The sequence below is a fragment of the Perna viridis genome, chromosome 8 (assembly GCF_037379345.1).
Source record: "Perna viridis isolate PV_CMFRI_1.1 ecotype Kerala chromosome 8, ASM3737934v1, whole genome shotgun sequence".
NCBI lineage: Eukaryota > Metazoa > Mollusca > Bivalvia > Mytilida > Mytilidae > Perna > Perna viridis.
Window position 1 is genome coordinate 41918402 of NC_142452.1, and position 18355 is coordinate 41936756.

Genomic DNA, 18355 nt, shown 5'->3' on the forward strand with positions numbered 1-18355 from the left:
GACACAGTGGATGTCGGTACAACTATTGTGTGAAGAAAAACAAATAAATAATAGTGTTCATATGTTAACTTTGAGATAAAATGCATAATCTCTGAGCAATCGACCCATCTGAAAACAAACCTAAATACTTATATATAACAATGTCAAAATATGCGTTTCTCACATATGTATCCATTCACTTCATCCGTGCATTGAGCACTTAAGAAGTTGCCATGACCTCCCAAAAAAACACAGTTGTTGTTTTCAATCGGATGGCCTTGTCCCCATGGAATATTTTCTGTATCAGCAATCTGCCCATCAGCCCACGTATATATTCCGGCAATATTTTCAAGTCCAATCCAGCTGTGTCCAGATAATGTCGTCAATGCTCGATCTATGATAAAAGAATGTTTGCTGATCGAATCTACTGTAGTGAGATTCGAGCCGTTTTCCTCGCACCATTTTTTTGCTTCTTCTCGAATTTTATTCTCTTTACCAAAAAAGTAACAGTGGTCGTCGAAGAGTAGCCAGTCGCCATCGCCACATTTGTCAGTAAGATAAATCTTACAAATAAATACTCGTGAAAGGTAGCAGTTGGCGTCGTTCCATAGATTTTCTTCGGAAACTTCTGTGCAATCCTCCAGCTCATTATAATTATTCGGTTCTTTTTTACCCCACTGAGTCCAACCTGACATACTTCCGTCGGACCAGACGAAGTTGTTTTCCTTCTCTAAATCATTTAATCCAATCCAATATCTTTGCCTTGATCCACTCATCGAAAAATTGATATAACTGTTTAAAGCATTCGCTTCCATGTCATTGGGAATACTGATCAAGTCGGCACCGATATTTCGACAATAATCACTTGATTGGAACCATGTCTTCTTGTCTTCAAATAAATGATAGCAAGATTTATCCAAAATGTTATGAAACCAAGGAACAGGACATGTCGATCTCATGAACGAAATGGTGTGGTCTCCATAAGCGACTGATTCTCTGGATTGTGTTGGTGAAATTTTGTGTGGACATGTTTGATTACTTTCGGTATTACTCAAAAGGAGAAAACAGACTGCGGTGAGTCCGGATGAGAGAAACATCCCCATGAGAACCACAAAGGCACAGAAACGTAATTGAATAACTTTATAATTCGGTCTCCTTGTACTGGTCGAAATAGTTTGCGTCTGCTCAGAAAAGTTAAAATGTTCAGACAATTGTCCTTTTTTCTCGCTCATCAGATCCGAGTATATATGGGATTGATCCAAGTTTCCCTCCTCGTATTTAGTATAAAATGACATACTCTCGTCATTCAAAAACTCATGTCCAACAGTGCCCATTTTTTCACTTATAGCAAAACTTGCTAGATCTTTAGTGTACATTTCGTTTTACCCCTCACATCTTTGCCATCAACATGAAATATGTCTGAATGATGTTTCTGGCCTGAGTACCGAGAAACTTATATCAGGAAACCAGTCATTGATATGAATGTATTGTTGTCAGTTCTTGTTAATAGTTACATACATTAAATTTGTACCACGTAACTTAAAATAGTCGTAGGATGATTGCTAATATATCCAGATAAAAACATTTAGGTATCAGTTTCTATGAGAATAAGGAAGTTGATAAAGCATGGTCAGTTTAAAACCAAATATCATGCAGAGGAGGTTTACTTGCTATTTCAAATATTTGCTGCAACCAGTACTTAACTTTGTCATTTTTAGTCATTTTTGCAGCCCAAATTTGTCGTTTTTTTGCCAAAATTTTTCTCTTTTTTTTTTTGGCATTTTTGACCATAAAAATGACTTTTTTGGAAAAAAAAATTGATTAACTTTTGTCATTTTTAGTCATTTTTCAGCCCAAAATAGTTGTTTTTTAGACAAAATTTGTCTCTTTTTTTGGGCATTTTTGACCTTAAAAAATGACTTTCTTTAAAAACAAATTGACTAAATTTTGTCATTTTTCAGCCCAAATTAGTCGTTTTTTAGCCAAAATTAGTCATTTTTTATCCATAATTTATCTCTTTTTGCCGTATTTGTCCTTAAAAATGACTATTTTTTTATGAAAAAAATTCACTAAATTTTGTCATTTTTAATCATTTTTCAGCCCAAATTAGTCGTTTTCAGCCAAAGTTTGTCTCTTTTTTGGCATTTTTCACCTCAAAAATAACTTTTTGAAGAAAAAAAATTTGGTTAAATTTTGTCATTTTTGTTCATTTTTTTGGGCAAAATTAGTCCTTTTTTAGTAAAAATTAGTCATTTTTAGCCAAAATTTGTCTCATTTTTGACCTCAAAAATGACTTTTTTGAAGAAAGAAATTTGATTAAATTTTGTCATTTGTAGTCATTTTTTAGGCAAAATTAGACGTTTTTAGCCATGATTTCTCTCTTTTTTGGCATTTTTGACCTTAAAAATGACTTTTTAAAAAAAATTGACCAACTTTTGTCATTTTTAGTCATTTTTTTGCCATAATTTGTCTCTTTTTGGCATATTTGTCCTTAAGAATGACTATTTTTTTATGAAATTCACTAAATGTTGTCATTTTTAGTCATTTTTCAGCCCGAATTAGTTGTTTTTTAGCCAAAATTTGTCTCTTTTTTGGCATTTTTTACCTTAAAATGACTTTTTTCAACAAAAAAAATCTTATCCATCGATGTATTAAAAGAAAAACAGCGCCTCCGCACTTGCACAATCATCCACTATCGTGTCGATAAATATCGTCACTTCTATCAGAATGTTTTTTAGCCATTCATAGTTCTGGTCTTGCAATCTATTTAATTGATTTTGAATCAAATAAACATAGCATGACGTATTAAACGCATTGAAAACCATTCTGTTAGAACCAATCATGTATGGGACGAGTTAATCTTTGTCCGATATAATCATATGCACTGTAAGACTACCTGTTTTCCCCACTGTACACTATCTAAACATTAAAAAAATACTTTTCATAAGAACATAAATTATAGATGATAAATGTACCGCAAATTATTCGTCGGGTTACAATTACAACTGATTTACATATCATTTTATAAAGGATAACTCGAAAGACCGGAATACGTACACCAAAATACACATGGGAATGACCGGAAGACACCTCAAAATTTTAATTAAACGTCAATTAATTCTCTTTTAAACGATATGTTGGTCGTAATGAAAAATCATTCCCAAGAAATCCCAGAGTGTGGATTTTTTAAAGATTGTACGTCATATATATAGCGGAAACTGAGATTGAGATCAATAGATCTAGCTAAACGATGTTCCATCTTTTGTATCAGATCAGCTATAAAGTTAGAGTGAAGGAGTAAATCAACAAGCAGGACCACAATTTGTTCCAATTAGAATGCCGACCGTTTGTTGAAAAACGCGTCCGCCACACTGGACAAATATGTTGTCGGTAAAAAAATTTCAGCATTTTGAAAACAACTTCTTCTGTATATCTGGAAGATGATTTGGATTTAATTATTTTTTACAAAGTATGAGGAATCTCTACCAAGAACTACATATTTGTATCTAGGTGTACCGTCTTTTTTGGAGTAACAACGAAGTATAATGTTTTTGAGTCGGGATTTTAACTGAATATCGGGAATAGAAATATTAATAGTTGAAAAAGGCATAGGTCTTATGCTATTCCCTTCATATAATAATGTTGAATTGAGGGTTTCCAGACGATCATTCAATTTTTGAAGGATTCACATTGACCTTAGACCACTACGTGAGTAATAAGTGTGGTTGTAAGACTGGAGACCCACTTTGATGGCTGCGAGTATAGAAATTAAAAGTTTTGAAAAAGGTTTGGTCGTACATTTTGCAGATCCAGTTATGTAGCGTTGTTTGTATGGATTCTTGCGGAGTTAATTAATGCAGTACATAGATGGTAGATCACAATCATCGTATTTGGTAGAGAGACCACATGTGGATATCACAGATGTATGGTTTTCCACTATCTCTTATTTGGAGAGTGTAGTAGCAATATAAGTCATATTACTGCTATTATTTTCTACGTCTACCTCTGATAATAAACACTGGATGTAAAACGTTTTGCAGACAGAAACAATGTTGTTTTGGGCTCTGTCTGCTATTACGACAACATACTTGTTATATATAATAGACAATGTTTTGCCACATCGGGGCCTTTGAAAACTGATGTAGCATTGGCATTCATTGATCTACTTAAAACTTTCATGTTTCAAAATTAAAGACCTCACAACCTTTACCAGCTCTGACGATAATTGTGATCTACCATCTATGTACTGCATTACTTAACTCCGCAAGAATCCATACAAACAACGCTACATAACTGGATCTGCAACCAAACCTTTTTCAAAACTTTTAATTTCTATACTCACAGCTATCAAAGTCTCCAGTCTTACAACCATAATTATTTCTCCCGTAGTGGTATAAGGGCAATGTGACTCCTTCAAAAATTGAAAGATCGTCTGGAAACCCTCAATTCAACATTATTATCTGAAGGCAATAGATTTTTCAACTATTTATATATCAAAATTAAAGACCTCACAACCTTTTCCAGCTCTGACGATAATTGTGATCTACCATCTATGTACTGCATTACTTAACTCCGCAAGAATCCATACAAACAACGCTACATAACTGGATCTACAATCAAACCTTTTTCAAAACTTTTAATTTCTATACTCACAGCTATCAAAGTCTCCAGTCTTACAACCATAATTATTTCTCCCGTAGTGGTATAAGGGCAATGTGACTCCTTCAAAAATTGAAAGATCGTCTGGAAACCCTCAATTCAACATTATTATCTGAAGGCAATAGATTTTTCAACTATTTATATTTCTATTCCCCATATTCAGTTAAAATCCCGACTCAAAAAAATTATACATCGTTGTTACTCTAAAAGAGACGGTTCACCTAGATACAAATATATAGTTCTTGGTAGAGAATCATCTTCCAAATATTCAGAAGAAGTTGTTTTCAAAATGGTGAAATGTTTTCACCGACAACATATTTGTCCAGTGCGGCGGACGCGTTTTTCAACAAACGGTCGCCACTCTAATTGGAAAAAATTGTGGTCCTCTGCTTGTTGACCTATTCCTTCACTCTAATGAGGCTAACTTAATACAAAAGATGGAACATCGTTGAGCTAGATCACGAGACATGAGCACTACAAATCAACAATGCTGTTTTTGTATTGTTTTAATTTGCATCAAGAGATATGTTAAGTGCTGGTTGTGAGAAATATTTGAAATAGCAAGTAAACCTCCTCTGCATGATATTTGGTTTTAATCTGACCATACTTTATCAACTTCCTTATTCTCATAGAAACTGATACCTAAATGTTTTTATCTGGATATATTAGCAATCATCCTACGACTATTTTAAGTTACGTGGTACAAATTTAATGTATGTAACTATTAACAAGAACTGACAACAATACATTCATATCAATGACTGGTTTCCTGATATAAGTTTCTCGGTACTCATCATTCAGACATATTTCATGTTGATGGCAAAGATGTGAGGGGTAAAACGAAATGTACACTAAAGATCTAGCAAGTTTTGCTATAAGTGAAAAAATGGGCACTGTTGGACATGAGTTTTTGAATGACGAGAGTATGTCATTTTATACTAAATACGAGGAGGGAAACTTGGATCAATCCCATATATACTCGGATCTGATGAGCGAGAAAAAAGGACAATTGTCTGAACATTTTAACTTTTCTGAGCAGACGCAAACTATTTCGACCAGTACAAGGAGACCGAATTATAAAGTTATTCAATTACGTTTCTGTGCCTTTGTGGTTCTCATGGGGATGTTTCTCTCATCCGGACTCACCGCAGTCTGTTTTCTCCTTTTGAGAAATACCGAAAGTAATCAAACATGCCCACACAAAACTTTACCAACACAATCCAGAGAATCAGTCGCTTATGGAGACCACACCATTTCGTTCATGAGATCGACATGTCCTGTTCCTTGGTTTCATAACATTTTGGATAAATCTTGTTATTATTTATTTGAAGACAAGAAGACATGGTTCCAATCAAGTGATTATTGTCGAAATATCGGTGCCGACTTGATCAGTATTCCCAATGACATGGAAGCGAATGCTTTAAACAGTTATATCATGTTTTCGATGAGTGGATCAAGGCAAAGATATTGGATTGGATTAAATGATTTAGAGGAGGAAAACAACTTCGTCTGGTCCGACGGAAGTTTGTCAGGTTGGACTCGTTGGGGTAAAAAGGAACCGAATAATTATAATAAGCTGGAGGATTGCACAGAAGTTTCCGAAGAAAATCTATGGAACGACGCCAACTGCTACCTTCCACGAGGATTTATTTGTAAGATTTATCTTACTGACAAATGTGGCGATGGCGACTGGCTACTCTTCGACGACCACTGTTACTTTTTTGGTAAAGAGAATAAAACTCGGGAAGAAGCACAAAGATGGTGCGAGGAAAACGGCTCGAATCTCACTACAGTAGATTCGATCAGCAAACATTCTTTTATCATAGATCGAGCATTGACGACATTATCTGGACACAGCTGGATTGGACTTGAAAATATTGCCGGAATGTATACGTGGGCTGATGGGCAGATTGCTGATACAGAAAATATTCCATGGGGACAAGGCCATCCGATTGAAAACAACAACTGTGTTTTTTTGGGAGGTCATGGCAACTTCTTAAGTGCTCAATGCACGGATGAAGTGAATGGATACATATGTGAGAAACACATATTTTGACATTGTTATATATAAGTATTTAGGTTTGTTTTCAGATGGGTTGATTGCCAGAGATTATGCATTTTCTCTCAAAGTTCACATATGAATAATATTATTTACTTGTTTTTCTTAACACAATAGTTCTACTGACATCCACTGTGTCATTATGGGGAAATCTAAAGGCAAAGGATAACTGATAAAACATTAAATTAAAAGGACAAGTCCCATAGCACAATATATCAACTGCCAAATCGCAATGGTACATTTTAAACCGTTGTAATGAACAATCATTAATTTAGGGCAATAGTTTGACAAAATGATCAAAGACAGTCAGCAAACCCAAATCTAGACATCAAAAACAAAAACATGCACAATAGATGTCCAGACAGACGCCTAAAATAACAAAAAAAAAGGAATAAAGAAAAACCAATTAACAAGAGGCGATTCTAAACCACAAGAAATGAAATATTATGGCCCACTTAGGTACTGTTGAGAACATGACTTTCCACGCACACCATTTACGCACCCGTATATCAATCTTACGACACTTTAAATTGATATCGGACCATAATCTAAATTGCTTATAACATATGACACATCTACATATAGCACATAGCACCTACCACATATTACATACCACATTTGAAATGATATGTTCATTGAGAGCGGAGACAATTGCAATAAAATTTGGACAGACGGACGAACGGATAAGCGCTAAACCTCCCTCTCTTATTTTGGCTTGAATATACCACAGGTGATTAAAATAGCATTTGCATGTTATTGTGTCATATCAGCACAAAGAACAATTTACAAAAAAAAACAATCAGTACTCATAATTTAAGAAGAAATTGAGTATTTTTCAACCAAGGACTGATATCTAAAAATAGAATTGAGTAATAAACTTTTTGAGACGCATTTCCTCATACCCTGATTCAGGAGTCTGTTACGCAGGTTCAAACATAGGTTATATCAATCGATGACTAGTCGCTATTGAAAATAGGTGTGATGATATTTATTCTAAAAGAAACAAAAAAAAAGAAAGTTTGATTTTAATCAGAAAGTTTGAGGACTGGTTTCCTCCGTCTGTCAAAATCGCAAAGGACTTAACTGTCAGAAACAAATTTCCTTGTATATTATGAACACACGAAAATGTTGACAATATTAATATGCTTTTTTTTATGTTTCATAACAATAATTTTAATTGAGTTAGAACTATTTTTAGGAAAACTGTCTGAGTTATAGTCGGTCAATAAATATTCACGTTTTGGAAACTATACAATAGTCATATAAACTTATTTTCTATATGGATTTTCCACCACATCCGTCCCCTGCATACAAACAACCCATGGATAGATTTAAAACGTAAATAAAAAAATTATGTAGGATAGAAAACAAATCTACCATCACTTAATCAAATTAAGTTCATACTAGATAAATGTACTCCTTTTTTTCTGTTTTCGTTTCTTAGCTGATGGCATATTTCTAGTAGGATTTAAAAAGAGAAAACATACTTAATTAATCACTTCCCCGCCTAACAATCGGTTAAATTTATATGAGGTGTGGCACATGCAGGGGAAAAACACAGAGATTTTATTGCATTAACCAAATATTTATACCCGATAACCTCCAGAAACAACCAACAAAGTTTTTGTAAAATTTGCCTTTCTAAGATACATTGTATTAATTGGTCAAATTTAGTTGAAATGCACGATGAAAAAATGACCAATCAAAAAATATATGCTTCAGGGTAAATTTACATAGCTTTTCAGTTGTTTTCTAGATGTATTGAATATGTTTGAGGCAAAAAAGACCAAATTCAGAAATATAATGTGCCATCCATTTCCTAATTCTTACACAGAATGGTACTTAAATCCTTGTGTCTAGTTAAATTTATTAATTTTCTTTTTGAAAACTGAAACTGAAAAAAATATCACGCAAACATACGACCGACATTTTAATATGGAAATAAGTACCACGATATTACCAGGGATAATGCACCATTTATTCCTGAGTTTTTTTGGTCCTTGTTCAACCTCATGACCCCATGCTGAAGATTCAAATTTCGCCACCCATTAACGATCCTATAACACCCTGAAAAAAATATTATATTAGATTGTAGAAACACTTAATATACTTGAAAATACCCCAGTAAAATAACTTAGAAAAAGTGCATTTTGTCATATTTGATTAGGTCTTGATAAGGATGAAAAGAGGAAAACTGTTTGAAAACTATGTAACATTTTAATTTTATTTATTTTTTATCATGTTTGAGACAATGGGCCTATAACTAAATCCCACCTACATCCTGACATGACTAATTCCTCCTTCAACAAGTGGCAATCGGAACTTCTCGCCCATTTTCGCTACACTTCAAAATAACTTTTCTGTAACATGAAAGCCTCGTTGAAATGGAATAGCACTGAGTAGCTTCGTGTTGAAATAGCAGTTTATAATTCCTCCTTAAGCTTTAGAACACTACAATCTGTTCCAAATTACCAAAGTTTTATGCAGTTCAAACGGCTACACAACTATTTTAACAAAACATAAGGCTTATTAAATAAACGTAAGTTAAAGAGGAATAATTAAAGGATACAGACGTTTGAATTCTAACAAAAAGGTGTTATATATGGATGTGATAAATCAAATATTCTATAATTATGACATTTATAAGTGTGTTTGCAATTGAAGTACACAACTGGGCTGCTCAGCAATTCATTCGGCAAAACACTGACCATGTTTTCTGCTGAAGGACAATTTCCCAATAAGTAGTAGAGATATGCAGCTGAATATATGTACCTTTTTCCAGCTTGCAAATATGTGAATATAAGTGGGGAAAAACAAACATTAATATGAGATAAATCAATAAAGTTTACATTACTAATTATATAACAAGTAAAACAAAATCATTGTCCTCTCACTGTCTCATTGTCCTCTGTAGTAATTACGTTTGCAACTTTAGAATAAATGTTTGATGAATATTGTTATCACACGTCTTAGTGTATCGTGATCGAGGGAACACTCATTATATTTATGTGATAAGGTCTCTTTTTTTTCTCACAAATAAATGAAAAGGTCTACATTTCTATCAAAAAAAGAAAATATATGAATAGGGTGAGATTAATGAATTCAACCGGCACACCCTATCAATAAAGTATCGGAGTCCTCCCTTTCGAAGTAATACTACACTTCAGGTTTAGTAAATTAGTAAATTTAAAGTGAGATGAATAGCAAGCTCCATAACACACTGAGCTGGGTAAAATAAGCATTGAAGCCTATGAAAAATGGTATATCATTACTATTTGTTTTTTTTCTTTTTGGCCTGTTCTGCTTTTTTTCAATGAAAAAACTGGGTCTGGCCTTTTTATTTCATACTAAACCATGACCAAGCTAGCCCCCTTAAAATCAAAGATTCTTCGTACTTCGTAAAAACGAATCCAAATCATCGTCTAAATATACCGATTTAACGAAGAAGATATCAAATTACTGGAATTTGTATTTATAAAATATTTGTCAAATGTGGTGGACGTGTTTTGTATTAAATGATCGGCATTTCAATTGGAACAAATTGTGCTCCACTACTCGCTACCTATTCCTTTACTCTTATGAGGCTGACTTAATAGTTGATCCTATCCAAAAGAAGGAACATTGTTCAGCCAGATTCTTTCATCCCTGTTTCCACTATGTAGATGATGTATTGACTTTCAACATTCCTAGTTTCGGGAATTCTAATATTTGCCCCAACATCTACCCCCAAAGGATTTGATCAAAGGTTACTACAGACACTCTGGTCTACCTCATATCTTGTCTTTCTTTTAGAGATCGATTGAAAGGAAAACATCATGACTTAAGAAGCAATGACATTTAATTTTCATATCATAAACTTTCCGTCATACGCTTCAAACACCCCTACAGCACCAGCATATCACGCATTTTTCCTAAGTTTGCTAAGACAACACGCTCTGATAGTACCGTACTAGACCTTTGACAATAAGGCTTCTTGAACAGTGTTATGTCGCTACAAAACTAAAGTCATCACTACAAAAGTATTATGGTCTTCATCATAAACTCGTGGGTCGTCATGGTGTATCAAGCTGTACCATAAGAACCAATTTGTCACCGTCATGGTTTTCCGTCACTCTATCGTTAACAACGGACGTAACATATGAGCAATTTGGTGGGTGTTTCTTGAAAAACAGATGACGCTTACCATACCGGTGAACAGACTCCCAGTTTTTAGTGTTTTATTGGAGTTTAATTTTGTTTATTTCTACGTGTTATATTATTTTATGTTTTCTGTTGTGTGTGTGTTTTTTTTTTTTTTTTGTCTGGTCGTTGTTCCTGCATTGTGTTATTTTTTTTTCTCTGCCTGGTGGTTGGTCTAAGATTGTGTTCTCTTTTATCAATTTTCAAATCCTTGATCTTCCTTAAAGATACAATGCATATGGCAATGTGGATGTGAAAGTACGATATACTTTCAATGTGGATATTTTTGTCCTCAAGTTTCCAGAAATATATCTATTTCGACGGAAATCACTTTACAGGGGAGAGCAGTGACAGTCACGCAAACACAATACGGTCTCAAGGTTATACCTTTTGTCAACCACAGACCATATAAGTACAATGATTCACCAAGCCATCAATATAAAACTACAGAGATTAAATCTAAATACATGTAATCAAAATATAAAAATAAAAAAAAACACTTAACTCAGGAAGTTGTGGTTCTTGAGATGTTATCTTTCTTCGGCATATGATCGGCAATCAAGTTTTAAAATGAATTCAGATAATTTAAGATATGAGGAACAAATTTTGTTTTTGTAATTAGTACAAAATGTATCAAAACTCAAAACTTCAAGTGAAGTGCAGGTATATAACTCGGCATTCAAAGTGTAAATGCAGTTTCAAATCTAAGCAATATGTTACTCATGGCATCATATGTGAAAGACAAAGGAACGGACGGACAGACATAAATCATTTAGCAGTGTTTGCATCTCTAGAAATATCAAAACCTCCGAAATAACGAGAAGTAACTCTTGTTACCAGCTATAACAACAATTGTAAACAGATAGTTATCCGAAACGTTGGTTCCAGTACCATTTAAACAAGCAGTAGTGAGGCCACTTTTGAAAAATTCATCTAGGCAAGAAAGGATTCAAGAATGACCAACCAGTATCACATTTACCATTTATATAAAAATTCTCGGAAAGGTCGTCTCTTTACATTTGGTAAATCACATTAGTTTTCATTGTCGTCACTATCATACACAATCGGCATATCGTTCCACGAAAACCGCTCTCTTGAAAGTCCACAACGATATTGCGAGTGCATTATAAATTAGACAAGAATAGTCTTGCTTATACTCCACTTAGCTTTTGACACAATAGATCATACAATCCTTTCCGGTCGTTTAGAATTCTCCTATGAAATAACAGGTGATGCACTCTGATGGTTACAATATTATTTAACAGACATAATCCAGTGCCTTTCCATTGTATCGGTGCTATCGGACGACGTCAAACTTATTTTCTGTGTACTTCAGGGCTCTGTATTAGGACCTAGGCTTTTCTGCATGTTCGCAAAACCAGGCAGTGAAATTTGCAGACGACAATATATGTAATATCACTCATATGCCGACGATACTCAAGTTTATTAGAAGATAATTAAACCTCTCGGGGACAGGTCCTATCTCGCTTTGATCTCGTCTTGAGAACGTTTTATCGGACATCAGTGCATGGATGAGTACCAGCATGCTTTAATTCAACCAAGACGACAGAACTGATCGTCTTTTTACCAATGCAATATGCTCAGTAATTTCCAGTTTTCATTTGATGGAACGGTAATAACTGATACTTGGACCAACAAGCATCTTCTGTAACAAAGTCATGTTTTCATAAAATCCGTAATATCGGCCGTATAAGATCTTGTATTACAGATGATGCCTGCATGACTCTCGTGTGTTCATTCATTACTTCTCGACTGGACTTCGGCCATGCTTTCTCTACGGACCAAACAATTGTATAACATCAAAACTCCAACGAGTTCTGAATGCAGCTGCAAGATTAAAATCACGGACAATAAGTATAAATCAATCATGCCAGTTTCTATCTCATTCCATTGGTTACCAGTTCAATACTGTTGTCAATACAAACTTTTGATGTATGCGTTCAAAGCAATGCAAGACAAAGCGCCGAAATAATTGCAGGATCTAGTTATTTTGTACAAACCGGAAATGAAACACTTTTACGGCTTCCAAATGACATTCGTACAAAATGCTATGGTGAAAGACTTAGCGACATAGCTGCACCTACTCGTTGGAACAACTTACCACCATACCTGCGTAATGAAACTAATTTTTTAGAATCGCTTTTGCTGACATTTTATAAATGTTTAATGTCGTTTATTCAATTGGCATTTCATATAATTTTAGTTTTAGTGTTAATTTTTGTCAATATACGGACATACTTTCAGATTTCATATATCTTTCTTTCACTTTATAACTTTTTCTACTGATGTTCCCTTTCAAAATATTATTCTTTCTTAATAGCTTTGTAAACTTTTTAATTACATTTTTGTGTGTATATACATGAGATTTAAGGCAATTTCTTGGTTCCATTGAAATTTACTCTTGCTATTTTAAATTCTTTGTCATTGCTATATTTATATTGTACATCTGTTTATTATGGATTTTCCTTTTGTATGAGTCCTTTTTTTCTATAGTTTAGTTTGTATTTGTATCATGTCAAGCGCTTAGGGTAATTATTTATGTTCTTGTTACATAATGCGGTATGCAAATGCTGTATACATGTAATAATAATATCTCATTTCATAATATATCCTTTAATATTCCTGTTTGATACAATATTTTCCATTTGATGTTTTCAAATCTTATTTTAACAAATCGTTTCATAGGTGTTTACGGATATTTAAAGCTTTTTAATTAGCAGTTAGATAATAAACCTTTCTTTCTGCATCCAAGATCCAGCCAACAGTCTGCATCAAAGAAATACAATCTATATATGATATATTGTTGATAAATATTTGTCCTATGTAAAAGACCACTGAGGACACACAAAGCATGCAACTAGGATACAAATACATGCAAAGAATAAAAATGATAAATTACTTGTAATCTTATATAACACATAATTAAAAAAAAAGTGAACAGCTGCACAAAAAGGAATAATCCATTTCAATGTATACAAAGTGGAATATTTTATAGATGTACTGCTCTTTTCAGTTAGCAATAGCATGTTTTTTTTCTGGTATTAAGTAGCAGTCTCCATTAAAATTAGACATGGGGTGATTTATGCATATCAAAAACCCACAAAATCTTTTTATTTCGCATTCCTTAACGGTTACGGCCCACAAATCGGTCTAAGTATCTTATTTGGTTCTTGAACTTTTATGAAAAAAAATATATAGATTGTGCATGACATTGGCACTTTGAAAGTTATTTTTCTTGATTTTGGCTTGATTTCATTGTTTTTAGTGCAAGTTGATTGCATGTCTTTTCTATAAAAAAAAATACAGATCTAAATACAGAAACCACTATCGTTGCTTAAAAATATAGCACATGTAGACCGAATAAGCATCGCTTGTTTGGTGGTTTTTCTCTGCACCATGAATCAGCTCTACCATTGGCAGTGTCTGAATTTTATATGGACTGGTTCTTAAACAAAGTAACTTTTAAATAATGACTTTATAAAATTTATGTCCTAACTTGGTACATGTATAATCCAGATGATTACCATTTCTAAATTTTGAAATTGCAATGCTGTGTATTGCAAGAACAAATTAAAGCTTTTAAGAAGGTAGACCTAGGTAAGGTATGTTTTTATCATTTTCAATTACACTTGAGCCTATTAAGCTTTCATTTGAAACAGAATAAAATCAGTCCAAGTTACTTTGATGCCTACACGAGATTGATGTAAAATCCTAAATACAAACGTTTCAATGATTTGCAATAGTTGTGTCCCTTATCCTAGGTCTACCTCCTTAAAACTATCTTATTACACTATTATATAGGGTGCGTTCTTCCAAGAAATGTAGCTCGTTTTTGACAATATTCATATCACAATGTTGACATGATATTTTGCAACAGTTTCAATTAACATTTTTTTTACAAATCAAAATTCAGATTAAGTATCTATACACTACAAATGATTATATCAGCTACAGTTTCTCCTTTCTCGGCAATATTGACAAAATGGTTGAAAAGTTTAAATAAACAGCGGGGTGTTTTTTATACGATTTGATTCATATTCATGACAAATAAAAAACAAATGTTGTTATTAGTACTTTAAACCTAAAACATGACACTCGACAATCTTTATGAGTGTATGCCCATTCCGTTCCTAACGATATCAGAACAAGCCAGACATTTGCACAGTTTGTGTGCACCGACAAAGTAATAGGTATGCCCGACCTTAAACGTATGGTATATTATCTGAAACAAAATATCAGCGTCCAGGTTTCTCGCATATAAAGCCATCTAATTCTTCTGTACATTTAAAACTCAAGAAATTGCCGTTGCCATCCTGTTTCAAATACACACACTCTTCCTCACTTGGAGGGTATCGGCCCCAAGGAATTTTTTTAGCATTTTTTCCATCAGACCAAACATAATTTCCAGAGTTCGAGTTTTCTCGTCGAAGTCCGATCCAAAGAGAACCAGATATTATTGATGCCTGACTAGTCACAAAATAATGCTCTTCGTCTGAATTTATGGAAATTAATTTTGAGTTCCTTTGGTTGCATATCCTGTTTGCTTCAATCCAAGTTCCGCTTATCTTTTTGAACAAATAACAGCGGTCTTTGAAGAGCAGCCAGTTACCATTGCCACATTTATCGGTAAGGTTCATTTTACAAATGAATCCATGATGGATGTAGCAGTTATTGTCATTCCATGCAAATGTTCTTTTTGATATTTCAGCGCAATCCTCAAAGTTATTGAAATCGTTGGGCTCGTTAACATTCCACATGGTGAAATCTGTCTGACTTTTGTCAGACCATTTAAACCTGTTTTCTTCCTTAAAATCAGTAAAACCTATCCAATAAGCTCGTCCAGATTTCTCACCTGTTAAATTATTGATTACCGACGCGGATTCACTGAAGCTGTGAATACTTAACAAGTTTGCGCCAATATTCACACAGAAGGCTTGTGCTTGAATCCAAGTTTTCTTCTCTTCGTACAGATTATAACAGGAGCTATCGTAACTAAACCAATCAATAGGACAAACCGAACGCATAAATGAAATCGCATGATATTCGATGGAATTAGATTCGTTGATCGAAGTCACTGGCATTGTTTTATTTTGTGAGGTATCATAGTTTTTAAACAGTGTATTTTTGTATGCCAGAAATCCAGCAGTTGTTATACCAGAAGAAACAAACACAGAAGCGAGAAAGCAGATAACGCAGTAGCGAACCGGTATCAATTTTGATTTCTGTGTGGTTACATCCGATGAGTCCACATTTTCATTTGTGCGTCTTGTTACCTCGCCCGTCAGGTCTGCGTAAATGTGGGGGTCAATAGCATGTTCAGTGTTTGCTGTATACGTGGCCATATGCTCGTTGTTTTGTACCTTCATTTCAGAAACTTTGATTACTTTTGTTCATGAGAAATTCGATTCGATCCTCTGGTCAAGCATTCTTAATATATTAGCAATCTAAAAGAAATCCTAATTTGCTCATATCATTAATGTCGCTATTAAATAGATAAACAATTATTGTTAACTACTTTTATATTGTGTGTTTAATTTTTAAATTGTGTGTTTAATTTTAAAGGGAAGTGTGATCAGGATACCAAATCTTGACATTTCATAAACAATATACATACTTGATGATTGACAGTATCTTTCTCCAAATTAGTCAACGGAGGGTATAGCCCATTTTTATTTCTACAACATAATGAAACAAATCTGTAATATTTGATTTCCATCAGAATTATCTTCTTTTTTTGCAAACACATTCTAAAATAATACGGACTCTTACATCATTTACCAAAAAGAACAAATTATCATATAAAAAAGTTCCCCATTTCCCCAATGCAAAATTTTCATCTGATTATACTACCTTTATCGTAGGAAGGTTCAGGTAAAGGGAATAGCTCAGTTTAATGTAAACAAAAAATAGAAACCACGTGCTGATGAGAGGTTACTCATTGAAACACGTGTACAGCATATCGAAATTTACAATATTTTAAATTTATATTTTTTGTATTTAAGAACCACTGGATCGATACCGCTGCTGTTGGACCTGAGGTCCCCGAGGGTATTCACCAACCCAGTAGTCAGACTTGTCTGACCCCGAAATATATCATATTTTATCTACCCAATTGATGAAATCTTGCAGTATTCCAAATCTAAAAATACGTTTTAATAAAAAATTCCACTGAGGCTTTATTCCTTACGGTGCATATGATAGAACCTCTCGGTGATGGATTTGGCTTCCTCTTTCGATAGTTTTGGTTTTGAGTACTTCTTGTATACATCTAATATTTTGGTTATGATCTTCCTACATATTTGATTTCAATGCTGCTGATGAGAGGTTACTCATTGAAACACGTGTACAACATATCGAAATCTACAATATTTAAAACTGATTTTGTTTTTATTTAATCCAATGTTGTGCTTTTGTTATTCAAGATATTTCATCAGATGTCCAATTTAAAATACATCAAAAGCACACGGTTTTCGTTTGATTTATATTCGCATTACATTGTCACTTCTATGGAATTTTTCATTAAAACTTCTTGCATTAAGGGTAATGAGTAAACGTTATTATTTCTTGATGATTTTTGTTTTGCTTCATGAGTTTGTATGCACAGGCATATGTTACATTTAACTTTTCTTGTCTATCGTAGAAAATTAACTATTCTGTTTATTGCATTAAAGATCATAAAAAATATTCGTTTCATGATGATTGTGTTCTTTAGTGTTTCATTTTTCATAAGTTTAATATTTTATGAGTTTTATATTTATATATACTCTAACCTAGAAGCCCGGGAAATATTTTCGTTCCACAAGTTTCTTTAAAAGATAACCCCGAGTCATCTGTGACGTCTTCTGTCTTTTGATTGGCTGGGTGAATATGACGTTGTTTTATTTACTTTTATACGTTCTAGGAATAGATGAACGATATGAACAAAAGTATTACAATGAAAAAAACTTACACTGACATTAGTTTCAAGGGCATGTTTATTTATTTTTTTTCATCTATCTCAAAACATCGAAGTATTCATAGAATGCAATTGATCATCTCAATGTCATAACTTCGTGAACTCAAGTGATTCTCTGGTTCCGCCAATGGTATATTCAGTGTTTTAGTATTTTGAATATACAATAATCGGCAATGGTTTCAATTGTTTGTATGGGAAACGATGTAATGCGCCGCTTTATAAATCAATAATGCTATCATCGGCCTTTGTTCCATTTTTTCCATTTTGTTTGATAGTTTGTTTGTTTTGTTTTGTTTGTTCGTTTTTTTTTTTATATTTTTGTTTTGTGTTTGTTTTGTTTTTGTTGTTGTTTTTGTTGTTGTTTTTGTTGTTTTTTGTTTTTGTTTGCTTTTTGTTGTTATTGTCTCCCTTCCGATAGTGACAGATAAGGAGAGGTTACTTCTCCTATTCACTAAAATATGTATTTTTTGTACAAACTGGATGTATAAAAAAACAAACACCCA

At 33.5% G+C, this 18355-nt stretch overlaps 2 protein-coding genes across 2 annotated transcripts; one reads left to right on the top strand and one right to left on the bottom strand.

Annotated features, from left to right (window-relative positions):
- Positions 1 to 48: 48 nt before the first annotated feature.
- Positions 49 to 16390, bottom strand: LOC148610566 (macrophage mannose receptor 1-like). Its single transcript, XM_088543204.1, has 2 exons — positions 15138 to 16390; positions 49 to 1363 (listed from the first exon to the last, which is right to left on the bottom strand). Exons 1-2 carry the CDS (start codon positions 16261 to 16263, stop codon positions 144 to 146), a joined length of 2346 nt encoding a protein of 781 aa, XP_088399330.1. The 5' UTR covers positions 16264 to 16390; the 3' UTR covers positions 49 to 143.
- LOC148610567 (macrophage mannose receptor 1-like) lies at positions 5400 to 7017 on the top strand. The gene has a single exon (XM_088595712.1). The coding sequence runs from the start codon at positions 5483 to 5485 to the stop codon at positions 6692 to 6694; it is 1212 nt and encodes a 403-aa protein (XP_088451838.1). The 5' UTR covers positions 5400 to 5482; the 3' UTR covers positions 6695 to 7017.
- Positions 16391 to 18355: the final 1965 nt, after the last annotated feature.